At 49.1% G+C, this 26983-nt stretch overlaps 1 protein-coding gene across 1 annotated transcript in view; it reads right to left on the reverse strand.

The window, feature by feature from the left end:
- Positions 1-6337, reverse strand: part of zcchc4 (zinc finger, CCHC domain containing 4) — a 16926-nt gene extending 10589 nt beyond the window's left edge. Inside the window, exons 1-5 of the mRNA XM_056300582.1 lie at positions 6219-6337; positions 5955-6073; positions 5745-5827; positions 4574-4846; positions 4027-4107 (exon numbers count right to left, since the gene is read on the reverse strand). Coding sequence (XP_056156557.1) covers positions 4027-4107; positions 4574-4846; positions 5745-5827; positions 5955-6073; positions 6219-6306 — 644 coding nt within the window. The 5' untranslated portion in view covers positions 6307-6337. The remainder of the gene's footprint in view (positions 1-4026; positions 4108-4573; positions 4847-5744; positions 5828-5954; positions 6074-6218) is intronic.
- Positions 6338-26983: the final 20646 nt, after the last annotated feature.

Consider the following 26983-nt stretch of genomic DNA (forward strand, 5'->3'; position numbering starts at 1 on the left):
CGGCTGGTGACTCCACATGTATGGGAGGAGGCATGTAGTAGTCCGCAGCCCTCCCCGGATCGGCAGAGGGGGTGGAGCAGCGACCGGGACGACTCGGAAGAGTGGGGTAATTGGCCCAAGCGCAATTGGGGAGAAAAGGGGGTGGGGTCCAAAAAACAAAAACGAAAGTTAAAACACATCATCTACCTTTACATTAACAGTATTAGGGACTCGGAGGCTTAACTGGAACTTGGGTCCACCCCGTACAGGAGCAGCTGTCTAGACGAGTGGAGGAACTCAGGGCAGAGAGAGCCAGGGCTGAGGCGCACATCCAGTCTCTGAAGAAACGCAAGGAGGACCTCTCTGTACGTACAAGAGCCTTCATGTGTTTTCAAATTCATAGAGGAAGCCCCCCCCCCCCACCACACACACACACTGGGTGAAAATCTAGTGGCTCCCAATGGGCGGCAGTGCAGGTACAGTTACTTTGTACGATTATGTGCAACAAAACCTCCATTTCCGGTAAGGCTGAACAATACACTACCCCAGAATTAACACTGCCACATGTGCAATATTCGCATGGCAAAGGATGCAAACTAAGGCAAAGTGGGGGTCCCATCAGCCACGTTAGGTAGGCTCAAATCCTTAAGGCTCGATAGAAAACGAAATCTAGTAACAACTGCTTTTTTTATGACATTCAAGTGCATCCGCCAAATAATAGATTGCAAGGTGATTTAATGATTTCTTGGACAAGTGCCTTATGATCCGCTCTAAAAATCACACAAATCATGACCAGCGAGATAAACTCTTTGCAAACGGAGCTCTGAAAGTTGAAAGCCGCATATATCTGGTGAAATTATGCAACGTATTTTTATTCTTTAATACTGCAATTCATATCGCAACCCCCCTCCCCTTCCCAAATATCTCAACATTGATTTTTTTTTCCCCAATATCGTTCAGACCTAAGTCCAATGTTAGTGGGAAAAGGTGCGAACAGTGGTTTCAGGAGGGGGGTTGAGGTTATCGAGCAGAAACGTCCCACCATAAAGATTCGTTCGTCCTCCAGCGCAGGAGTCTTGACGGGGTCGTTCAATACTCCTGCACTGGAGTCCTCCACTCACATACACTACCGTTCAAAAGTTTGGGATCACCCAAACAATTTTGTGTTTTCCATGAAAAGTCACACTTATTCACCACCATATGTTGTGAAATGAATAGAAAATAGAGTCAAGACATTGACAAGGTTAGAAATAATGATTTGTATTTGAAATAAGATTTTTTTTACATCAAACTTTGCTTTCGTCAAAGAATCCTCCATTTGCAGCAATTACAGCATTGCAGACCTTTGGCATTCTAGCTGTTAATTTGTTGAGGTAATCTGGAGAAATTGCACCCCACGCTTCCAGAAGCAGCTCCCACAAGTTGGATTGGTTGGATGGGCACTTCTTTGAGCAGATTGAGTTTCTGGAGCATCACATTTGTGGGGTCAATTAAACGCTCAAAATGGCCAGAAAAAGAGAACTTTCATCTGAAACTCGACAGTCTATTCTTGTTCTTAGAAATGAAGGCTATTCCATGCGAGAAATTGCTAAGAAATTGAAGATTTCCTACACCGGTGTGTACTACTCCCTTCAGAGGACAGCACAAACAGGCTCTAACCAGAGTAGAAAAAGAAGTGGGAGGCCGCGTTGCACAACTGAGCAAGAAGATAAGTACATTAGAGTCTCTAGTTTGAGAAACAGACGCCTCACAGGTCCCCAACTGGCATCTTCATTAAATAGTACCTGTTAGAGCCTGTTTGTGCTGTCCTCTGAAGGGAGTAGTACACACCGGTGTAGGAAATCTTCAATTTCTTAGCAATTTCTCGCATGGAATAGCTTTCATTTCTAAGAACAAGAATAGACTGTCGAGTTTCAGATGAAAGTTCTCTTTTTCTGGCCATTTTGAGCGTTTAATTGACCCCACAAATGTGATGCTCCAGAAACTCAATCTGCTCAAAGTGCCCATCCAACCAATCCAACTTGTGGGAGCTGCTTCTGGAAGTGTGGGGTGCAATTTCTCCAGATTACCTCAACAAATTAACAGCTAGAATGCCAAAGGTCTGCAATGCTGTAATTGCTGCAAATGGAGGATTCTTTGACGAAAGCAAAGTTTGATGTAAAAAAAATCTTATTTCAAATACAAATCATTATTTCTAACCTTGTCAATGTCTTGACTCTATTTTCTATTCATTTCACAACATATGGTGGTGAATAAGTGTGACTTTTCATGGAAAACACGAAATTGTTTGGGTGATCCCAAACTTTTGAACAGTAGTGTACACTACTCCTATATTTAGACCAGGCATTGCCGGTGCAACCCGCTGATTCAGGCAAGACAGAGCACCTGCTAGCGAAAACCTAGCCAACATATTCTCTGAACTTCTGCACTTCCTTCCCTCCATTTTCTGCGATGAAGAGGAGCACAGCAACGATGAAGCAGCAGGTGCAGGAGCGCTTTGAGGATATGCAGTCTGTTCTGAGGAGGGACGAACGAGCAGTCTTGGACTCCCTGGAACTGGACCTGAGGCAGAGCAGTGCCAGGCTTGACCTGGTTCTGAGGGAGTGGGACCAGCACTTGATTCAGGTCACCAGGACCATCGCGGCTTCACAGCGAGCACTAAGCAAGACGGGGGATGCGAACGAAGAGACGAAGGTCCAATTCAACGATACGGTTCTTTGCTTCAGTTCACGGCGGGTTTTTCATGTTCAAATCGGTGTAACCGCCGTGGCGATTCACGACGTCTATGTTTGTTGTCTCTCGTTGCAGGCTCATCTTGATAGCCCGAGGTAGGATCCCATCCTCTACTTTGCCGTCGCTTCTCATTTCCGATCTCTCCAGGACCGTCTTACGGTCCTGGGTAAGCCTCAATAATGCCGTGTGATCTGCCCATGTCCAAAACCAATAACATCCATGCATTCACAGCTGTAAGAAGCCAGATGCTTCTGAGGCCGAAATCCGACTGGACGACGAGAGATTTGAGAGGCTTATGAGGACGCTGTGCTCCATCTCTAAAGACCTGAAAGCCCGGCTGCAGAGGAAGACTCTACTGTTAGGTGAGAGCTTGATGATGTCTTCATAACATCTATATTTGTGACTATGTTTGAGCAGCAGCAGAGTGAAATTACTGACTGACCTAGGGCAATATTTGGGAGGTGGCAAGTACAGCGAGTTGGGGAAATATCCTTAAACCGGAAGGTCAGAGGTGATGAAAATGTCCTCAAATCGAAAATGAAGGGGTTTCTGTTACATTCCAGATTCATCCCCGGTGACGATAGACCAGCAGACCTGCCACAGCCAGATCGCAGTGATGTCAGGCGGACGTGGCCTGTGTTTCATGGGCTCGGCACGCCCGGCCCCGGAGCATCCCCTCCAGTTCGACAGGGTCTGCTGCGCCTTGGGCTCGACCGCCGTGACAGCCGGCCGCGCTTACTGGGAGCTGGACCTTCGCTGCTGCTCTGCCTGGGCTGTGGGCGTGGCCTACGGCTGCCTGGAGAGGAAGGGGCGGGACAAAGGAGCCAAACTGGGGCGAAACAGGAGCTCGTGGTGCGTGGAGCTCCGCGACGGCCGTCTCTCTGCCTGGCACAACGACTGCAGCATGCCGTGCCAGGGCGCTGGGCGGGCAGCGCCGGGGAAGGTCGGGGTGTGGGTGAGCTACGAGAAGGGCCAGCTGACGTTTTACAATGCGGAGACCATGAGGGTCTTGCAGAGGTTTTCAGCAGCGCTGACGCCAGTGTTTGACAGGGCGCACCACCAATTCACAGAGCCCCTGCGCCTGGCCGTACGGTTCCTGAGACCCCCAGAGAGCCAGGTCTGGCCAAACCACATGAAGATCTGTAACCCCGACACTCCATGATAACCACCGACGCAGAACAGTGATTTGGTTATCGATTTAATGTTGTGCGAGCGCTCATGCGTGAAACCCTCACTTTCTATGTCACCACGACTGAACAGTCCAGTGCAGGAAAATACTGTGTGATAACACTGACGTGAACAACACAGACCTACCTGAAGTCAATGTCCAACAGAAGGCTCTTCATGGGTTCATGTTTCCCCTCCAAGTTGCGCAATCTGATTAGCTCCTGGAGTCTAGCACAGAACGGCAATTATATTCATATGAAAAAAAAGCAACATTTTGACATGACTTAGTGTTTGTCATTTGTTATGTATGAGTTTCAATATCATGCATTTAAACATTTCACTTATTCATGAGAACCAATGCAATACATGTACAGGAATATGTCTTGATGATGTTAATGGGTGGAGATATTTTGACAGCTAACACAGTACAACAAATACTAACACACGTGGTAATGGGACGACAGAACCCCATATTAAGGAACGTACACAATAAACTGACATACATATACTACTCCAAAATCCACCTAGCCTTCATTTCCTAATAGCATGCATGGTTTAGTTGGTTAGGAAGTAACGGCTATCCAGCAGCTGGACATATATAAATGCATGAAGTAAATTCCTATTTCAAAAGAGAGAGTTAACAAAGCAAAGGCTTTCGTAGCTTCAGACCTAAACTGAAACCGAGAGACATTACCTGGGCGTGCCCACACACAGCACCTTCCTGTAGCCGCAGCCGGCCAAGGTGTCCAGCAGGAAGTGTGAGCTGCGGTCGGTGAACAGGTACTGGGCGTTGCTCTTCTTGTTCTCCAGTGGCTTAAGCAACACACTGGGCCTCTTTAACTGAGCCACAGTGATGCTGACGGACGTGTGGGGCGCATGGGCCTCGTGCTCTCCCGGCAGCAGCAGAATCTGACAGTCCTGACAGAACTTCTTCTCATCCACAGGGAGCGAGGCAAACGTCCTCAACCTGAGAAACCATTTTAGGTCAAAAAAAAAAAAGTAAAGGATATTCACTTTCACATTAGCACAGACACATAATAATGCTCCCCGTGAAGTGTTTGTCTGATTATCTTCAGTCAGTCCAACTAGTGTATATTCTACACAAAGGTGCAACACGATACACTTTATACATGAAGACAAGTTAAAAGGATAAAAAACACCATAAAAAGACATACAAGTACGTTCTAACACTGGTTACGATATGGTCCTATCTTTTCTCCCTGGTAAAGGGGTGTTTTTTAGGGAGTTGCTCCTTATCCGATGCGAGGGTCTAAGGAGAGAGGATGTTGTGTTGCTGTAAAGCCCCCTGAGGCAGATTTGTGATATTGGGCTATACAAATAAGATTGAATAAAGCTGGGCAGCATGGTGGCGCGGTAGTTAGCGCGGTCGCCTCACAGCAAGAAGGTCCTGGGTTCGAGCCCCGGGGTAGTCCAACCTTGGGGGTCGTCCTCTGTGTGGAGTTTGCATGTTCTCCCCGCATTGCCCCTCGGTGTGTGTGTGTGTGTGTGTGTGTGTGTGTGTGCGTGTTGGCCCTGCAATGGTCTGGCGGCCTGTCCAGGGGGTCTCCCTGCCTGCTGCCCAATGACTGTCGGGATAGGCTCCAGCATCCCTGCACCCTGACAGCAGGATACGCGGTTAGGCTAACGGAAGGATGGATGAAATAAGACCGACTTGACCTGACCAAGCACATGCACCTGTGGGTGAGTGTGCTGATGGGCAAAGTTGGGGCAGAGCCTAATCCAGATTAAGGGGTCGGGCCGCATTTAGCTACAGTCGCTCTCACCTGCCAGCACCGGACACGTTGTGCTGCCACGGAGAGACACCAACCGGAAGTGAAGCCCATTTGTCACCAGCCCCCTCTTACCTGGAGCAATACTCCTGCTGGGTGAACGCAGGCCTCTTGGATTGTACGGCCGCCTGTCTGGCCAGGAGCCTGGCCTCCGACACCTAACAAGACATGGACCTGTCATACATCGGCCATGTTGGCTGACAAATAATCCTTCAGATGCAGCAGCAGCAGCAGCAGCAGAGAGATACGAGAGAGGAGACCGGCCATGAGGTTTAGCGAGCCTACCTTTTCCCCGTCCCACTGGAAGAAGCTGCAGTCTCTTCTGTCCCTGCATGCAGAGCAGGCGTAAAACCTCCTGCCTTTCTCGCCTCCTTTGCAGACCTTTTCAAATAGCAACGTCGGACCTGGCACGAGACGGATGTGGAGGAAGTGAAATTAGTGAAGGGGTCGACTGACAGCGATTAGCACCAGGGCTTATGTGGGGAACTCATTTATAATGTAGAGAGGCTTTAAAGAGCACGCGAGTTGTCCGGCGTACTTCTCGCTTACCATGCGGACAGGACGGAGCTTCCTTAGACCCCTCGGGCAGGATGACCTCTAACCCCAAACCCTCGTCGTCATGTCCAGGGACACTCATGTTGCTTTCGTTAATAAAACGCCTTACTCTGTTCGCCTGCTGCAACTGACACGACGCGTGTCTACGACGGCGAACAAGCACGTCGCGCCGACTCTTTGTCGCGGATATTTGACGTCACAACTAGTTCGTCGCCGTCGTCAGAACTCGTTGGTTGCAAAGTCGAAAGGGCGGTTTCAGCGTTTAAAGCGCGAGAAAAACGTTGTCGGGAGACAAACTCTACGCCTAAAATGCATAACATAATATATTTGATAGTTATGTGCAGTAAAATATATGTGATAGTTATGTGCAGTAAAATATATGTGATAGGTATATGCAGTAAAATACATGTGATAGTTATATGCAGTAAATTACATGTGATATTTATATGCAGTAAAATACATGTGATAGTTATATGCAGTAAAATATATATGCAATAAAATATATGTGATGGGTATATGCAGTAAAATATATGTGATAGTTATATGCAGTAAAATATATATGCAGTAAAATATATGTGATAGGTATATGCAGTAAAATATATCTGATAGTTATATGCAGTAAAATATATGTGATAGGTATATGCAGTAAAATATACGTGTTATTTATATGCAGTAAAATATATATGCAGTAAAATATATGTGATGGGTATATGCAGTAAAATATATGTGATAGTTATATGCAGTAAAATATATATGCAGTGAAATATATGTGATAGGTATATGCAGTAAAATATATGTGATAGTTATATGCGGTAAAATATATATATACAGTAAAATATGTGATAGTTATATGCAGTAAAATATATGTGATATGCAGTAAAATATATGTGATATGCAGTAAAATATATGTGATAGTTATATGCAGTAAAATATATATGCAGTAAAATATATGTGATAGTTATATGCAGTAGCGTCAAATTGCGCAGCCAGGTGGATTTTCTTTTTTCTTTTTTACAAATTTTATTTATGAATTGCAAGATTAATAAACTTCAACCAATCAACACCGATACTAAATACAGACGTATATGCCAGAGGTTATGAGGTAAATATCATATAAAATGAAAGAAAAAGGAATTAAAAAGAACACAAGATAAATAAATAAAGAGGTTCAGCAGCTCAGACAGTCATATAGTTTACACACGTCAAGAGTTTGTAAGGCTTTGGCGTAGTACCACCTCTCGCCATCAGAGGGCAGGCGACTATTGGAAACCAGCGCCGTTCGTGCACCTGTCCTTGCAAACATACGTAGCGATGCGCCAACTAAACGCCAACTAGCCGATCAACTGAAGGCCGCCTCGCCAAGTCAACTTGTTCAGGCTGGGCTTTCCGCATCAAAGCAGACCGTGGTCTAAATCACATCCGGGTTAAAACCATTGATAACGCACAGCGCGATGCAACTAATGTGCAGGACCGGGCCCACTGGCCCTCCTGCCACGGTGGCTGTCGTGAGGGGGGATGAATTTCGTCTTAATGCGTCACACAGGCGAAACCCTGGGCTCTCAAACGAAGCAGGCGTCGTTTTCAAATTGTGCGCATGACGCCAGACCGTCTGGTCCCCCCATCAGCACCTCCAGCCATGCTGACAAAGGGACCATCTCTCGCTCCCCTCAATGACTCTCTTGTTCCCCCCCCCCCCCTGCAAGCTTGTGCAGACCGCCGCCCGACGCCCGTACGGCGCGGTTTGTTTACAAACGCGTCGCCTATCTTGCTTGTAGTCCACAACGATCCCCACGCCGGCCATTGCCACGTGTTAAAGACTACAATTCCCGGCTAGGCCGAGCGTAGCGGCGCTGTCAGCCTCTCGACTCATCACCTGGCTGGAGGGATGCTGCTGAACCAGCCTCTCTCTCTCTCTCTCGCTCTCTCTCGCGCGCTCTCTCGCGCTCTCTCTCTCTCTCTCTCTCTCTCTCTCTCTCTCTCTCTCTCTCTCTCTCTCTCTCTCTCTCTCTCTCTCTCTCTCTCTCTCTCTCTCCCTCTCGCGACTTTGCGCCCACACCCAAAGCCGTCCTCCTCGCCTTGCGAGAGCCACCTCCGTAGCGCCGCTGGTCGCCTCGCAGAAGGAAACGGGAGTCCTGAATCCGAACCGCCACACTGAAGTTGGGGTCTTTTTTTGGTGTGTGTGTGTGTGTGTGTGTGTGGTTGCTCCCCTCATCGTCTCCGTCTCATCCTCGGGGGGGAGGCGGCTCTGCGGATGGCATCACCCACGTCCGGCCGATCCAACTGAATGTGGACAGCAAGCTGTTTATTCTTATTTCCCCCCTTCTTTTTTTTGTCCAATTTCCCATCCGGCTGGCGGTGAGCACATAAGAGGATCTGCACCATGAGCAGCACGGGTAAGTCGTGAAAGTCATGGAGGGTTCAATGGTGTCTTTGCGCTTTCTTTCTTTTTTTTTGATGAGTCTTAACTGTTTTGCATGAATCCCGTCACTCCCTGCGCGTGCAAACAGCGGCATGCACGAAAAAGCGGAGCGAGGCTGCGTTGGTGCATTACAGTGAAAACACCGTTTTTTTTTTTTTTTTGCAGGATTTGTTCAGAAAAGCCCTGCAAACCCCCCCCCCCCCACACACACAGCCCGGTGGCCTTTTCGTTACGTTGCAACGCAGGCCCCGGTAGGTGTGCAGAGGTTACTGTCATACGTCACGTTAACTTAACGGCACATTTCCGAGCTCGTTGTACAGTTGCAGACAGTCTCGGCCCCCAGACGTGGTTTACGTCTCTATATACATATGTGTGTGTGTATAATCTGTTAACAGAGAGATTAAGGGGCAGGTAAACATACCGTGAAGCCTCCCTGCCTTGCAGTCCCCCCGCCACGACTACGTTTGCACACCATGTTTTGTGACGGATGAGCGCTTCAAATTAAACACGGCGGTGCTCCCGTCCGGTGTGACGTCATGGATTAGGGTGGAGAGAGGGACTCGGACCGCTGTTGTGCGGCCCGTCACTGCAGAGAACACAGGGCCCGTGAAGCCTGAGCAAGTGGTTATGATGAAGTGCCGGTTCGCTTCCCTGCAGAGGGAGGGCCTGTCTGCCTGTCTGTCTGTCTGTCTGTCTGTCTGTCTGCACTGCTGATGATGGAGGTGCAAGGAGCGCGTCTCCCGACTGGAGACGGAGACGCTCATCGGCACGTTGCATCGAGCTGCCGGTGAAGAGACGTGGGGGAGACGGCTTGTCTGGAATTTTGTCTCCTGTGCACGATGCTTCCCCGCGTTTGGCATCATCCAGGCCTGCTGGCTGGGTGTGGGGAATATGGGGAATAATGAGCGGAACGTTCACGTCCGCCTGAGTGATGACAGCTGTTGTCCACATGTGGGCTGGGACGACACCTCATGTCCAACATCTACCTGACTGATGACAGTGTCAGGAGGGTGTGTGTGTGTGTGAGTGAATGAGTGAGTAAGTGAGTGTGTGAGTGTGTGAGTGAATGAGTGAGTGAGTGTGTGTGAGTGAGTGAGTGAGTGTGTGTATATGAGTGAGTGAATGAGTGAGTAAGTGAGTGAGTGAGTGAGTGAGTGTGTGTGTGTGTATATGAGTGAGTGAATGAGTGAGTGAGTGAGTGAGTGAGTGTGTGAGTGTGTGTGTGAGTGAGTGAGTGAGTGAGTGTGTGAGTGAGTGAGTGTGTGAGTGTGTGTGTGAGTGAGTGAGTGAGTGAGTGTGTGAGTGAGTGAGTGAGTGTGTGTGTGAGTGAGTGAGTGTGTGTGTGAGTGAGTGAGTGTGTGTGTGTGTGTGAGAGTGAGTGAGTGAGTGTGAGTGTGTGTATATGAGTGAGTGAATGAGTGAGTAAGTGAGTGAGTGAGTGTGTGAGTGAGTGAGTGAGTGAGTGTATGTGAGTGAGTGAATGAGTGAGTAAGTGTATGTGTGTGTGAGTGAGTGAATGAGTGAGTGTGTGTGTGCGTGAGTGAGTGAATGAGTGAGTGAGTGAATGTGTGTGTGAGTGTGAGTGAGTGAGTGAATGAGTGAGTGAGTGAGTGAGTGTGTGTGTGAGTGAGTGAGTGAGTGTGTGTGTGTGTGAGTGTGAGTGAGTGAGTGAGTGAATGAGTGAGTGAGTGAGTGAGTGTGTGTGTGAGTGAGTGAGTGAGTGTGTGTGTGTGTGTGTGTGTGAGTGTGAGTTAGTGAGTGAATGAGTGAGTGTGTGTGTGAGTGTGTTTGTGTGTGTGTGAGTGAGTGAGTGTGTGAGTGAGTGAGTGAATGAATGAGTGAGTGAGTGTGTGAGTGAGTGAATGAGTGAGTGCGTGAATGAATGAGTGAGTGAGTGTGTGTATGTGTGAGTGTGAGTGAGTGAGTGAATGAGTGAGTTAGTGAGTGAGTGTGTGTGTGTGTGTGTGTGTGTGTGTGTGTGTGTGTGTGTGTGTGTGTGTGTGTGTGTGTGTGTGTGTGTGTTGAAGACAGCTGTAGCAACATGCAGTAGCCCTAATTCATTTAGGCCTTTGGTTAGCCTTAATTTTCTTACCTCTGAGACGAGCCTCATGCTAAAGCCGTCAGCGGTAATCCGTCCATGTAAGCACAGAAACTGGATTTATCCGAGTCGCTGGTCGCCACTGTGGTCCTGACGCGCTGGCGGCAGTAGGCTGCCTCCACGGGGAGTATTTATCTCCGACTGATAGGGATGAGAGGCCAGTGGACAGCCTGTTAATGCCAGCTCAGATTACTGCCATAGGTCAACATGCAAAGCAATCTGATCAATATTGATCAATAGTGATCAATAGTGATCAATAGTGCATTTCTCAGGCTGTGTTTTCCGGCTGTTTGGTCAGACCCGCGGGGCTGCGTGGTACAAGTGGATTCTGAAACACAACAGTGCGTATAACAGGTAACCTATTTCTGTGTCCTGTGTGCAGCCAAAGCCAATGAGGAGATCCAGCAGTAGACACATGGCACACTATTATTAGTGTCGGTAACACGTTGTCCCCGGTGCTCCTCGGTGCATCTGGCAGGTTCCGACATCGGGATCAAACGCTCCGTCATAAGCCCGGCAAATAACTGTTTCCCTAGCTCGCGTCACAGGTCAAGTGAGCTCATGCCGATGGAACGGGGGGTGTGTTGTCACCAGCGGGCCGCCGTCTCGTTCTGCAGCAGACGGGACGGGGGAATTCTGGGTGTAACGAGCGGCTCACGGCTCTTCACAGGGGGACGTTGGTTGACCCAGAGCCAGATCACACACACACACACATACACTACACACCACACACACACACCTCTGTGTCTTTGTGCCAGGGCTTGGCTGGAAGTCAGGGTCAAAGCCAAGGGGGCTGTGAAGCGGCCTTGATTAGGGTGGTCCAGGAAAAGGTGTTGAGCTTGTCCAACCTGATATCCATGCTTCTGGGGGTGGTTCACGTGTGTGGCGGTGCTGCGTTTGACACATAAGGTTAGACGAGGCGGAGCAACGAAGAGACAGATTTCCTTACTTGACGGAAACCTGTTGCCGGAACCTATAAATCAGAACAGAAGCTCAGCTGCAAACATCTGAGCCCATCACATCAGGACATTGGTTCACCTTCACGCACACCGTTAGACAAGGTGCTACCACATATTACATGCAAACGTGTATGAGGTGTAATGGGACACGGGGACAGACGAGGACAAGGACCACCACCAGGGTACTTTATTCAAAGCCAATATGGTGGAGCGGACAGAATTCCTGCTGAAGCAGGCTTCTTGTCATGGTTATCAGCCTGTGTCTGGATCCGGATGGGTGTAGATACAGAGTGGGTTTAGGGCAGGCTTGGGGTCGTGTGCTATTGTGAGTGTTTTGCATGTGATGGTTTCTGCTGCGGAGGTTCTGGAAGGTCGGGGGTGGGGCGGCCAGCGGTTTTGGAGGCAGTGTGTGTGAATTGGTGGGCGTGTATTCCTTAACCTAACCAGAGATGAAGGACACGCTCTTATCCTAGAAGCTATTGGCTCAAGCTGTTGTTTTCAGACAGTCTACATCATCAGAATCAGAATTCGAATCAGAACCAGAAACGGTGTGGTTGCTTTGACAGAAGTTGCGCAAAATGGGTCTGTGTTCCCTCAGCCTTATTTCGTTGAACTTGCCTACACTTAACCTAACCTACCTTAACCTGCCTTAACCTGAACCTCTACCTAACCCTAACCCTAAACCTAACCCAGTGCTTACCTTAACCGATAGCTAACCTATTCGATAGCTAACCCACAGGGCTCATCATCATCGGCGGTCACTCGGGGTCGAGTATTACCGTCCTCCCTCTGGGTCCTCAGGTGGGTGTAGAGGCCGATCCTGGAGCCGCATAATGGGAGGACTCCTGCACTTGACAGCTTTATACGTGGCGAGGCTGATGCGCCTGCAGCCACCACACGGTCCTTGGCAGGGGGTGGCCAGAATCCAATGGCATGGAGAACCAAGACGACTGGGGACCACCTTCTGTTGGAGTCTTCATCCACCCTCACTGCCGTTGTGACCTGGAGACATCTTCCACCAGTTCCACCGTTGAGATCTTTGTTGGGTCGCACTTCGTCTGGGAACCTCCCCCTTGACCCGTCCGCCTTGGTTGACCCATCTTCCACCAGTTGCACCGTTGAGGTCTTTGTGGGGTCGCGCTTCGTCTGGAACCTCCCCCTTGACCTATCCGCCTTGGTTGACCCATCCGCCTTGGTTGACCCTACCAGGAGCCGAGCTCCAGACGGTGTAGCTCTTGGGGTCATTGGTACACGCAAGCTTCTCCACCACGGCAAGGGTGGAGATCCAGAAGAAGAGCCCACAGGGCTGAGGGGAGATGTTTCACATGTGTCATTTGTTGCGTGGAAAGACCAGCCATTGTAAGTACTGTGAACCAGCGGCTGCATTCTCTTAGTAAGCGTTCGTGAGCAAACATCGGCCGCTTACCAACACACACTTTGACAGACGCACACGCGAAAAGGTACTCACATCATACACACGTGTGACAACGACGCCCTGTTGGAGTGGCTGGGTGGCAGCAGTACTACTGCAGTGATACTCGCTCCCCTCCGGCCATGGCTGACTCGGCAGTATCAAGTAGCGTCACACCGGGTGAACCAGAGTTTCGCAATGGAGGCGTTCGCCTTGGGGACTCTGAGCAGGCCTGGCCGTGTGCTCTGTGATGTGTTTCCACATGTGCTGCGTGTAGCGCGTAGAAACGACACAACGCGGAGGGAGACGAGGGCAAGGAAGTATTGGTGCATGCACTTTACCACCGTGCAAGATGCCTGTGGATTGCAGGGGGGTGACATGCACGTGTGTACGCGAGTGTGTAGTTAGGTAGGAAGAGAGATGGCCGATATGAGCAGCCATGTTTCCTCAGTGAAGCAGGGGTCTGTGGTGGTTTTGGGTTTTGGTTTCACGCCTGTCTGTGTTTTGGTCCTCATTTGAACGGTTCTTCAGCGGAGACTCACTGTCCTCACTGTGGCGCCTACGTATGCCAGAAGTACCGCATCTAAAATTGTGTCCGGCCAACTTCCGAGCCGTCCCGGTCGCTGCTCTACCCCCCTCTGCCGATCCGGGTGGGGGGGGCTGCAGACTACCACATGCCTCCTCCCATACATGTGCAGTCGCCAGCCGCTTCTTTTCACCTGACAGTGAGGAGTTTCACCAGGGGGGACGTAGCACGTGGGAGGATCATGCTCCCCCAGAACAGGCACCCCGACCGACCAGAGGAGGCGCCAGTGACCAGGACACATACCCACATCCGGCTTCCCACCCGCAGACACGGCCAATTGTGTCTGCAGGGACGCCCGACCAAGCCTGAGGTAACACGGGGATTCGAACCGGCGACCCCCGTGTCGGTAAGCGACGACGCCCCATTCTTTTAAGCTCTCCAGTTCCTGTAGAAGCGGCGGTGGTGGTGGTGCTGATCCTCCACTCCTGCAGCTGATAAACAGATACGGCAAAAAACAGAGAGAACCACGAGGGCTAGAAGTGGACAGTCGGTCGTGTGTCCACCCAGCTGGTCTTGCTGAGATTAATATTGGCTCCACCAGGTGGTGGAGCGCCAGCACCTACGCAGACCGCTAATTAACTGGCGAGCTCGGGCGTTTCCTCACCACTGTTCGACACAGGGCGGCGTTTTGCACGGGGAGCTAGTGGGGGTGGGGGTGTTTCACTTCCTGTGCGGCGCCCGTTGATTCAATGTCACACAAGCTTGGTTCGGAGCGTTTCGAGCTGGCGATGTTTTTGTAACCAGTCGGCAGAGGCTGCACCGGTAAACCCAGTGCTAAAGGCGGTTTAACTGGTGCCTATCTTTTTTTTTTGCATTCTCCAGTTAAGCTGCAAAGTTCGGTACGAGTGTCTCGGTACGGTGCCACCGCCCCTGGGTCCAATATGGTGCATTTCTCCCTATGCATACAACAACATGCGTATGACACGTGTGTAGCGTGAGCAGCTGGCTGCCTTAACGGAGTTGTCTGAGGGGAGCATGCTGAGCTCGTGACATTTAGTGGTGACATTAGCTGGCCAGGTCAACCATGGGTTTTACTGGTATCTCCATGACCGGAGGAATTATGTTATGGGCTGGCTACGAGCAGCCAAAGCATGCTCATGAAATGAATCCAGCCACGCAGTTTGCCTGGTTTAACAATGTGAACAAAATGTTTTACTGTGCTCCTGCAGGGCACAGGCGGGGGTTGTGTTTGGCTCATCAGCTCACTGGTGGAAAGTTTATAGTAGCTGAAGTAATTTCCTCGACCTGTATGTGTTTTGCACGCGCGCGTGTGTGTGTATGCGTGTGTTTCCGATTCCATAATGTTTTAAGGCGTGCGAGACCTTTGTGTTGCGCCAGATGTTGAGGCTCCACCGGGTTACCCAGCATGCCGCGCTGCGTGGCTGAAAGGTGGACCCACAAATCACGAAGGCGTCGGCCTCGCCTCAAGACCGCCTGCTGGCACGCGCACGCGCACGCGCTGTCATGGCGGGGGGAGTCTGGGCGCCACCTGTCTTCAGGTGCTATGATTTACTCGAGGCAAATGTTAGCACGTCGTTATAGCCTCGCATATCTTCCACCAACACAACTGTACACACGCTCCCCTCGTCCACCAGTCAGTAGCAGTAGTTTTATGTGTTGCATCTGAACGGGATGCAACGCGTGTATGTGTTTGTACCAGGGAGCTGTTTATCTCTGACTTTCCCAGCTGGTTCAGTGAGACCAGTTGTATCAGTTGTACCAGTTGTATCAGATCTATCAGTTGTATCATTCTACCAGTTGTATCATTCTACCAGTTGTATCAGTTGTATCATTTTTATCAGTTATATCAGTTCTATCAGTTCTATCACTTGTATCAGTTCTATCAGTTTTATCAGTTCTATCAGTTCTATCATTTTTATCAGTTGTATCATTTTTATCAGTTATATCAGTTCTATCAGTTCTATCAGTTGTATCAGTTGTATCAGTTCTATCAGTTCTATCAGTTGTATCAGTTCTATCAGTTCTATCAGTTCTATCAGTTCTATCAGTTCTATCAGTTCTATCATTTTTATCAGTTGTATCAGTTCTATCAGTTGTATCATTTTATTAGTTGTATCATTTTTATCAGTTCTATCATTTTTATCAGTTGCATCATTTTTATCAGTTCTATCAGTTGTATCAGTTGTATCAGTTCTATCAGTTGTATCACTTCCATCAGTTCTATCACTTGTATCAGTTCTATCAGTTTTATCAGTTCTATCAGTTCTATCATTTTTATCAGTTGTATCATTTTTATCAGTTATATCAGTTCTATCAGTTGTATCAGTTGTATCAGTTCTATCAGTTCTATCAGTTCTATCAGTTGTATCAGTTGTATCAGTTGTATCAGTTGTATCAGTTCTATCAGTTCTATCAGTTGTATCAGTTCTATCAGTTCTATCAGTTCTATCAGTTCTATCATTTTTATCAGTTGTATCAGTTGTATCAGTTCTATCAGTTGTATCATTTTATTAGTTGTATCATTTTTATCAGTTCTATCATTTTATTAGTTGCATCATTTTTATCAGTTCTATCAGTTGTATCAGTTGTATCAGTTCTATCAGTTGTATCATTTTTATCAGTTGTATCATTTTTATCAGTTCTATCAGTTGTATCATTTTATCAGTTGTATCATTTCTATCAGTTGTATCATTTTTATCAGTTCTATAATTTTTATCAGTTGTATCATTTTTATCAGTTCTATCAGTTACATCCCCAGCAGGAGAAATACAGCCTGTTCATGAGGCTTTCTCTGCAGCAAGCTCTCCACTGCTGACCTGCCAAAGCTGCTTAGAAAACACCCGTGACTCTGACTGTGTGTGTGTGTGTGCGTGTGCGTGTGTGTGAGCGCGCGTGTGTGTCTACATGCTGACATTAACAAAACTAGCTGCATGGCATGATAGCAGAGGTCTCCAACCAGGTTACGCTGCTGTGGCTCTGTATTGTATCGTATTTGGTAGTATGACCAAATTCTCACTGCTAACGAATGAAATAACGTTTCAGGTAAAAAATGAAAAATAAAAATAAAACACAAATTCCTGAGAACATTTCCTCCTGAACTGACTCTCTCATCGGAACATTTCGCATCTGTGTGTTTGAGTGCACGTGTGTTTTAGAGAGAAGAAGACCACAGTATGTATGCACATATGTGTGTGTGTGTGTGTGTGTGCGTGAGAGAGAGAGAGAGAGAGAGAGAGAGAGAGAGAGAGAGAGAGAGAGAGAGAGAGAGAGAGAGAGAGAGAGAGAGAGAGAGAGAGAGAGAGAGAGAGAGAGAGAGAGAGAGAATATTTCTGCAGGGGGAGGACATTTTATTCGGACCTCACTTCTCCAAAGGTCCATTTTAGGGTTCGGGCTTGAGTTTGGGGTTCAGGTTAGATTTAGGATGCTTCCTCCCATACATGTGGACTCGCCAGCCGCTTCTTTTCACCTGACAGTGAGGAGTTTCACCAGGGGGACGTAGCGCGGCGGAGGATCACGCTATTCCCCCCAGCCCCCCCCCCCGAACAGGCGCCCCGAGCGACCAGAGGAGGCGCTAGTGCAGCGACCAGGACACACACCCACACCCGGCTTCCCACCCGCAGACACGGCCATCTGTGTCTGTAGAAACGCCCGACCAACCTGGAGGTAACACGGGGATTCGAACTGGCGATCCCCGTGTCGGTAGGCAACGGAATAGACCGCCACGCTGGTTGGCCGCTCTGATGGCCGAGTGGAATAAACCGCCGCTCTTGCAGCCCGCTCGTCACGTGGCTGGGAGGTTCGTATCCCAGACTCGCCGTAAGCCATTCATTAGACCACCCTTATCCGAGGGATAGCGGGTGTAGATCGGTGTAGTTTTCGGGGACTCGTCGTTCTCCAGCGGCCCCTCTGGCCCATCCGGGCACCTGCAGCCAAGCAACCGGAAGCATTCTCCCTGCGTCTCCTTCGCGGCCTGAAGGTGACGCAATCCGTGCGAGGAGGCTTCAGCGTGTAAAGTAGCGACACGAGTTCGAAGGAAGCTGGTGTTACGACCATCTCCTCCCTGTGGAAACGCGAGCCGGGGGAGTTACTCGACCAGAGTTCCGGCCATCGGGTTAATCGGGTGGATAAGGGTTGAAGCCGGTGAAGGACCGACGTAGCTTTTAGCCTCTGCGGAGCCGCCTCTCTGGAGCAGCGGAAACACAAGCGGCGTTCAGTCGACCCTACGTATCATGACATACCTTGCTAAAAGAGAAGATAAACCCTTCCAGACAAGGCACACACACACAAACACACACACATACACACACACACACACAGTTTATCACAAGTGCACCATTGAACACAAAAGCCTCCCAACTTCAGAGAAGTTCCACCGGTATAAATAAGTCATGACCCCCCCCCCCCCAAACATCAGAGACGAGGCCCTCCGGGCCCCACACATGTTTTATGGACGAGTCAGTCCGGAGGCCGGCTAAAATTTAGGACAAAGCAAGCTAGTGTTAGACCCGCTGCATGTCAACCTACCTCTCGTGGTGTTGCTAAAGGAGGTTCCTGGCTTGCTGAGTAACCACTCAGCCTCAGGGGTCCCCCCTTGTGTTTTGGGGACACGGGGCTGGAAGAAGCCGCATGTAGTTTCCCTCATGCCCTGGCAGAAGCTTTGCTGTGCTGGCTTCGGAAAGTCCTCGTTGAAGTAAGACCTGAATGGAGGCCCAAATAATCTGCACGAGGACCTGGTGTGTGTGTGTGTTGTGTGTTTCTTGTCGTAAATCAAATCAAGGGGCTCATAAAGGGAATCCCCCGGTGTGGTTGCTGCCGGGATAATCAAGTGCAAATCAAACATGATTCCCATTTTCCGACGTGAGGTACAAAGAAACACCAAAATGTAGGTCAGAGGTTAAACACGAAACTGTGCCGTTTACACCACGGTGGCCGATACCTTTTCCCCAAAGCATAACCGCCGAAGTCGCACCAAATGTGGGCCACTGCAAAGTTGCCCGACTTCCTGCGAAATATTCACCCGTGGACCGGCTAACCTGAGAACCTCTCCGGTCATAAGGGTGTGGAACCCAGCTAGCCAGCTAGCGTAACGCCGTTACCGGGGATGTGACTGCTAGGCGGCCCGGTTCGACCGGTGCCTGTGTGCTTGCAGCAGGCCCGTCCAACACGCGGCTCCGCCTGTTGGGGACCGACGTGTGGAATGCCACAGGAAGGTGACACCCACACTGTAAATCTTGGGGCCCGGTGAGACCTGAAGGAGGTTTCCTACCCAGAAATGTGGCACCTCTGTGCCGAAGAGGGCCGGACCTCAAACAATGATATATGCTACGTGGAAGAGGCCGCTGCCCTGAAGCCGCTAATTGAAAAGTTGTTTTCAAAATATTCGGAGATTGTGGGGTAGCGGTCTATTCCGTTGCCTGCCAACACGGGGATCGCCGGTTCGAGTCCCCGTGGTGTTACCTCCGGCTCGGTCAGGACACAGCTGGCCGTGTCTGCAGGTGGGAAGCCGGATGTGGGTATGTGTCCTGGTCACTGCACTAGCGCCTCCTCTGGTCGGTCGGGGGTACTTGTTTGAGGGGGAGGGAACTGGGGGGAATAGCGTGGTCCTCCCACGCGCTGCGTCCCCCTGGTGAAACTCCCCACTTGTCAGGTGACAACAAGAAGGAGGAGGCACGTGGTAGTCTGCAGTAGACTACCACGTGCCTCCTCAACATCAGACAGAGGGGGTGGAGCAGCGACCGGGACGGCTCGGAAGAGCGGGATAATTGGACAAGTACAATTAGGGCTATATATAATGTAGCGGATTCGGGGGGGGGGGGCAGCCGCGGGAACCGCCACAGCTGGGACACGAACCCGTATCTCCCGCACCGCGGGCGACAACGTTAACCAGCCGACTAAAGGGTCCGACCCGTTTGCCAAAGGGCTAACGTGTCTACTTATCCGTGCACGCTACGCTACGCTACTACCCCCCCCCCCCCTCCTCCGGGAAGCGCTTCAGCATATCAGCTCCCTATGCCCCCATCGCCTCTGGGTGCACGCGCTTCCGATGACCTCACCGTCTCACCACCCCACTTCTGCCCCCCCCCCTGAATTCGCTGCATTGGCGTCAGAAGTGGGATGATGAGACCGTGATGTCATCGGAAGCGCGTGCACCCAGGGGCGTGGGGGCATAGGGAGCTGATGCCGAAGGAGGTGGGGGGGGGGGCTAGCGTAGCGTGCACGGATAAGTAGACACGTTAGCCTTTGGCAAACGAGTCGGACCCTTTAGTCGGCTGGTTAACGTTGTCGCCCGCGGTGCGGGAGATACGGGTTCGCGTCCCGGCTGTGGCGGTTCCCATGGCTACCCCCCCCCCCCCCGGTTCGCTGCTATGTATATTAATTAGAGGAGTGCTGGGTGAGAGGAAAAACGTTATTATCATGGTAATTATAATGACGTTATAGTTCATATCTGCTTACACGTCGTCACGTTGAGCTTTTCGGCCATGTTTGCTCATGTAGGCTGTCGAGAATAACGTCCAACCAAGACTAGGTCTGAAATAATTTCTCCAATATTTCAGACCTGATTTTAATTTGAGGTAAGAGACTCTTGCCATAATTAACTTCTACGGTACAATTGTGCATCGCGACATGCTCAATATCCACATTTCATCCCAAAACAAAACCTTTAAAAGATGATAAACAATGATTTTACATTACTGTCCAGCACATCAAAGTTGTCACAGTCAAAAAAAAATGATATTGTGCACGTTTGATATTGTTTCACGCACACACGCACACGCACATGCACACACACATTTACATTACACACATGTCCATTAACAGTGATCTGGAATTGATTCACACACACAAACTCACAAAATCCACATACAAGTACTGCGTCATACATACAAGTACTGCGTCATACATACAAGTACTGCATCATACATACAAGTACTGCGTCATACATACAAGTACTGCATCATACATACAAGTACTGCATCATACATACATGTACTGCATCATACATACAAGTACTGCATCATACATACAAGTACTGCATCATACATACAAGTACTGCGATGTAAAGATGAAAATATTATCCTCCTTCATGGCTGATGTCTTCATGCTCTGCTCAGTAGCGTTTTGGCTTATGACTGGTAGTTCTGTGTGTGCTGCAGAACAAGGCCCAGGGGGGCTACGGTGTCACGCTTATATAGTGGTGGTCTATCAGAGCTGCTGCGGTCATGGTGAGGGTCCCGCGCTGCACAGGTTTAGCAGGAAGTGCAGCACCTTACTAGTAGACTGCACCGTGCAATGTAGTACCTTACTGCCTTGAGACCCAACATTTTCTACCTATATCAAGGTCACTTCGAAGAGGAGAGAGACAGAGAGACAGAGAGAGGGAGGGAGAGAGAGAGAGAGAGAGAGAGAGAGAGAGAGAGAGAGAGAGAGAGAGAGAGAGAGAGAGAGAGAGAGAGAGAGAGAGAGAGAGAGAGAGAGAGAGAGAGAGAGAGAGAGAGAGAGGAGAGAGAGAGGGGGGGGGGGGGGGAGAGAGAGAGAGAGGAGAGAGAGGGGGGGGAGACAGAGAGAAAGAGAGAGAGGGGAGACAGAGAAAGAGGTAGAGAGGAGAGAGGAGGGAGGGAGGGAGAGAGGAGAGAGAGACAAAGAGAGGGGGGAGACAGAGAAAGAGGTAGAGAGGAGGGAGGAGGGAGAGAGGGGGAGAGGAGAGAGAGACAGAGAGAAAGAGAGAGAGGGGAGACAGAGAAAGAGGTAGAGATGAGAGGGGAGGGAGGGATGGAGAGAGAGAAAGAGAGAGGGGGAGACAGAGAAAGAGGTAGAGAGGGGAGAGGAGGGAGGGAGGGAGAGAGAGAGGGGGAGAGAGGAGAGAGAGACAGAGAGAAAGAGAGAGGAGGGAGACAGAGAAAGAGGTAGAGAGGAGAGAGGAGGGAGGGAGGGAGGGAGAGAGAGGGGGAGAGGAGAGAGAGACAGAGAGAAAGAGAGAGGGGGAGACAGAGAAAGAGGTAGAGAGGAGAGAGGAGGGAGGGAGGGAGAGAGAGGGGGAGAGGAGAGAGAGAGACAGAGAGAAAGAGAGAGAGGGGAGAAAGAGGCAGAGAGGAGAGAGGAGGGAGGGAGGGGGAGAGGAGAGAGAGACAGAGAGAAAGAGAGAGAGGGGAGACAGAGAAAGAGGTAGAGAGGAGAGAGGAGGGAGGGAGGGAGGAGAGAGGCAGAGAGAGGGGGAGGGAGAGGGGAAGAGAAGAGAAAGAGAGAGAGGGGAGACAGAGAAAGAGGTAGAGAGGAGAGAGGAGGGAGGGAGGGAGGGAAAAAAGAGAGCAAGAGAGGGAGAGAGGGAGGGAGCGAGTGAGAGGAGAGAGAGAAGCGAGAGATAAGAAAGAGAGCGAGAGAAGAGAAGAGAGAGAGAGGAAGATCAATAAACTGAAGTGAATTATTCATCATCATAGGTGTGTGTTTGTGTGGGTGTGTGTTCGTGTGGGTGTGTGTTCATGTGGGTGTGTGTTCGTGTGGGTGTGTGGGTTCGGATGCTGTGCAGGGGCCTGGTCGTTCCTGCCCCACTGGTTTCTGAACTGTTGACCGTTGGCGTCCGGGGTTTGTGTGCACTAATGTGTTAAAAGGGAACACCTGGGGGGGCACGAGGGAGAGGAAGAGAATGAGAACCAGAGACGGAAGGTCAGACAGAAAGACAGACAAGTAGGCCACTTCTCCCTGTTTGTGTCTTGCAATAAAATCCACAGTACCCACTTTCCCCTCCTCCCTCCTGTCCTCTAACACGGAGGTGGCTTAATCGGGCTGTGTCAGCATTTATCGGCGCCCTAAAACGAACCCAGTCTCCTGAAGGCTCCTTAGTCCCCCAGCGAATGGGCAAATTAACCAGATTAGCATACCCAGATCACATTCTGCACCGTGTTTCATTAGGCATGCAGAAATAGGGAGCAGAATGTGGGTCACTCCGGTTGGCACAGTAAAATGGCCCCCTTATGTTAATTCTCAGCTAGAGAACAAGGAGAAACGCTGTGAATGTAGAGATTAGCTTCCGGATGGGCAAGTTTTGAGTCTAACGACGCCATTAATCCTGTACATCAGTTTTACCGTGTAGTGCTGCTGTTTCCCATGTAGTCGAGCTCTGCAAGTCAGGCTTAGTGTATGTGTCCCGTATGGACAAGATATAGATCAATTTTAGTAAATTTTTATATGCTTTATAGCTGAAATATGTAACATATATGATATTCAAACCAGGTACAAGACCCTGAGTAAATTTGGATTGTATGAAACTTATATAACATGGGAACACATAAGTACTATATAAGACAGTAAATCCACCTACAATATCCTTAGTAGATTTGTGGAATATCAAACTTATATGAGTTTGCCAACCAGTTAGTGAAACCGAAATCTTGCAAGCATGGCAGGGAAGGAGGAATCAGTTTATCTGGATATAACGTTTATTTATAGACCTCTTCAGTCTAAAATGACTGCAGGTATCCCCACCCTTATAAACAATACAGTACAATACAGTGCCTAACAACCGAAACCAACGACCCGTTTCATATGCAAATATGGGTGTGACCTTTAACTAGAGTTTCAAAGGCCATGTGTGCTATTCACAGAGGATTAGGGATTGCTACAATCACAGCATGGTGAAATGGCAACGACCGAAACCCAATGACCAGTTTCATGTGCAAATATGGGTGCCACCGTGAAACTGCTTGGCTGCTTGGCTGAGACAGGAGAAAAGAGAATTGCAATAGTCGAGGCGTGAAAAATTAGGGGTATGGATTAGGAATTCTAGAGCTCTGGTTGATAGCAATGATTTGATTTTTATGATGTTCTGGATTTGGAAAAACAGGTTTGCACAAGCTTGTTTATGTGTGGGTCAAAATTCAGATTTTGGTCAAACAGTACGCCCAAGTTTCTTGAGGAGGGCTTAACACTGGTGGCCAGAGTGTCGATACAAGATTTCATTTCTGAGAAAATTATATTAGAACCAATGAGGAGAACCTCAGTTTTGTCTGAATTGAGCTGAAGGAAATTGAGTGACAGCCATTCCTAATCGCACCCAGGCAGTCACGAAGGGTACCAATATTACCAAACATTTGGCTTAACTGGTAAACACAGCTGCATGTCATCAGCATAGCAGTGGCGAGAGATGCAGTTGAACTTGCTAACCAGATTGCCTAGAGATAACATGTAGATTGAAAAAAGGATGGGACCAAGGGAGTGGGCCACCCACCCGGCACTAGCGGGAGCTGTACCCCCCCCCTTTCCCGCGCTAATGGTTCAAGGCTGCTAGCATACATAACATACCTGAAGTGGATGGGGCAACCAGAGATGAACTACCGAGCTAAGCAGTCAACAACTGCCTTTCTCCGCCTGTATTTGATGCACTTTCGGTACGTTTGGAAAGATTGCTTGTTTCCACCCTTACATGCACAAGACTTGCTGCGCTTACGGCAACCAGCATCATCAGCATCGACTCCACCATTGTCACTAAGAGCAGGCTCTGTGTGTGCGTGCGTACGTGCGTTTGTGTATGTGTGCGTGCGCGCGCGCGGCGCCCGAGAAAGGTAGAGAGAGTTGGCCCCGCCCCTCGGGTCGCGCATACGACAGCTCCGAGAGAGAGGTCTCTCTTCTGAATTGGGAATGGTGAAAATGCATCATAGGCAAATGTCTTAATCTTATTGCAAATTCGAAACAGAATTGGTGAGATAAAAGGTGCAAGATAAATATATGTAGCCTAAATAAATGGGACATTTATTTTCTTAATTTCTCCAATACCGATAGCAGAAGCTGGCAACTATAGGCCCATCACCAATTTACCATTCCTCAGCAAAAAAAAACAAAACAGTTTATTTCTCAATAACTATTTAACATCAAGCAACCATGTAGCCATTGATCAGTCAGGTTTTCGATCTCACTGTAGCACAGAAACAAAACTTATCAAAGTTGTGAAGGATCTGCATATGAACACAGATTCTAATGAATGATCTGTTCTTGTGCTCCTGGGTCTCATTGCGCCTTTGACACTGTTGACCATGATGTTTTACTAGAGACATTAGAAAAAATGGGTCGTCCTATGTGGCCCGGTACTGAACTGGTTTAGAACCTACCTACAGGACAGGCAGTTCTTTATGTCCATTGGAAACTTTGCTTCGGACAAAGTGGGGTATTATGTGTGGGGTACCCCAAGGTTCGATTCTTGGACCTCTACCATTTAATCTCTGTATGCTCCCACTCACACCTGTTATACAGAAACATAAAATAATTACCACAATTATGCAGATGATTCACAACTGTACATATCCCTTTCCCCCTGATGACCTAGATCCCATACAGTCCCCTAACTCAGTGTATTGATGATATTAATATATGGGATGTCAGAGAACTACATGTCCAGTCTGGCCTGTGTGTGTGTGCATGTGTGTGTGTGTGTGTGTGTGTGTGGTGTGTGTGTGTGTGTGTGTGTGTGTGTGTGTGTGTGTGCGTGTGTGTGTGTAATCAGAGCAGAATATACAAAATATACTTGTATATTCTGCTCTGATTCACAGCACACACACACAACACCTTACATACACCGCACACTATTTATTATTATTACTGCTTTTCTGTTGTGTTTTTTGTTATTTTATTGCTGTTCTTGCTGCAGTGTTGAGGAGCCGAAACACAAACATTATGCTCTCTTGTACTTGTACAATGAGACGTAACAAATAAAGGACACTGAATCTTGAATCTTGGCTCTTGATTCCTGCCACTGTAGTAACAACTGTTTATGTACACATTTATTTTTTACATTTGCCCTTTTAAAGTTGTTACGGTTGTATTGTCATTTAATGTTAAGCACATTGTGTTGCCCATGTATGAAATGTGATTTAAAAATAAAGTTTGTTGTTGTTGTTGTTGTTGTCAATACTACGGTCTTTAATAATTTAGCACAGGTGCCCATTTTTACCCGAGATACCAACCCACTTATTTAAAAGGTCACCCACGATGGAGTGATCAGCAGGAGCGAAAGCAGCAGTCGGGTCCAGCAGGACCAGGACAGAGGTCCTCCATCGTCAGCTCACATGAGATGTCATGTGTCACTCTTAGCACTGCTGTTCCTGTACTAGTATGTTGGTGTCCTTCAATGACCTCAAGGAGTTGCTGTGCAATGACTGTTGCAAGAGTTTTGGAGCCGAATGGTCGTTTGGAAACAGGTCTGTGGGTTATTTGGGTTGGACCAAGGGCAGTTTTTTGTTGTTTCTTTTCTTTTGTTTTAGTAAGTTGGAGGTACGCCATCTTAAACCATCAAGAACACAGCCGGCCAAAGATTAATAATGGAGAGCAGGCTAGGGTCCAGGGTACAGGCTAGGGTCCAGGGTAGGCACGCCCTCCATGAGGAATTACATCCAAAGGGCAAGAAGACAGGCACATAGTGTCAATGAGGCTGTGCAGAGACGTCAGGGAGGAGTCAGAAGAGAGAGCAGGACAGTAGACTGATGAAACAGGAAATATTAGCAACGCTAAAAGAAGAACCAATGTTCTTGATTTCTGTCAACAGAGGAAGACAGAAAATGTTCACAGTCTACTGGGGAGGAGGCAGGGACAGCGGGATGGACAGGGTTTACAAGCTGGGCAGTGGCTTTACACAGGAACCTCAGATTGTGCTTATTGTCACTAATTAGCCCTGCAAAGTAGGCAACATTAGGGCGCCACGGTGGCCCAGTGGTTAGCGCAGTCACCTCACAGCAAGGCCGTTCCGGGTTCGAGCCCCGGGCCCTGTTAGCTGGCAGCGGCAGATAGAGTTGGCCAGGCTCAGAGAACCGGTTACTGATGACAGGAACCTTATCAGTAAAGTACGAGGCGAACATGTCAGGAGTGAGCAGAGCAGAGTGGAGGTCGGAGGAGGAGGAGGTGGAGGAGTGAGTTAAAAGCAAATAAAACATTTTTCGAGCATCAGTGGCGCCACAGATCTTGTTCTGATAGTAAGCCGTTTCTAAGCTGGAGGAGAATGGTGCTAAGAGACACTGCTGCTGAGGTCCACAGAGGTCAGTGGACTCTCGGGTTTTACGCCATTTTCTCTCCGCGGCTCTGAGCCCCACCCTTTGGTCTCTGATGACCTCAGTGAGCCATGGACTGGGGGACGGGGGGGTATTAGGAGCAGGTTTGGATGCTAGGGGGCAGAGATTGTTAAGAGCGGAGGCTAGCGAGGAACAGAGTGCGTCTGTAGCCTCGTTGACAGCGAGGGAAGAGAATTCCTTGTGAGGAGGCTTGGAAGCCCAGCTCATTGGAGAGTTGGGTCGGTGTAAGGGACCAGAAGTTTCCGTGGAAGGTCACCCTTTGGGGAGGAATGTGAG

The sequence above is a fragment of the Lampris incognitus genome, chromosome 20 (genome assembly GCF_029633865.1).
Source record: "Lampris incognitus isolate fLamInc1 chromosome 20, fLamInc1.hap2, whole genome shotgun sequence".
Lineage (NCBI taxonomy): Eukaryota > Metazoa > Chordata > Actinopteri > Lampriformes > Lampridae > Lampris > Lampris incognitus.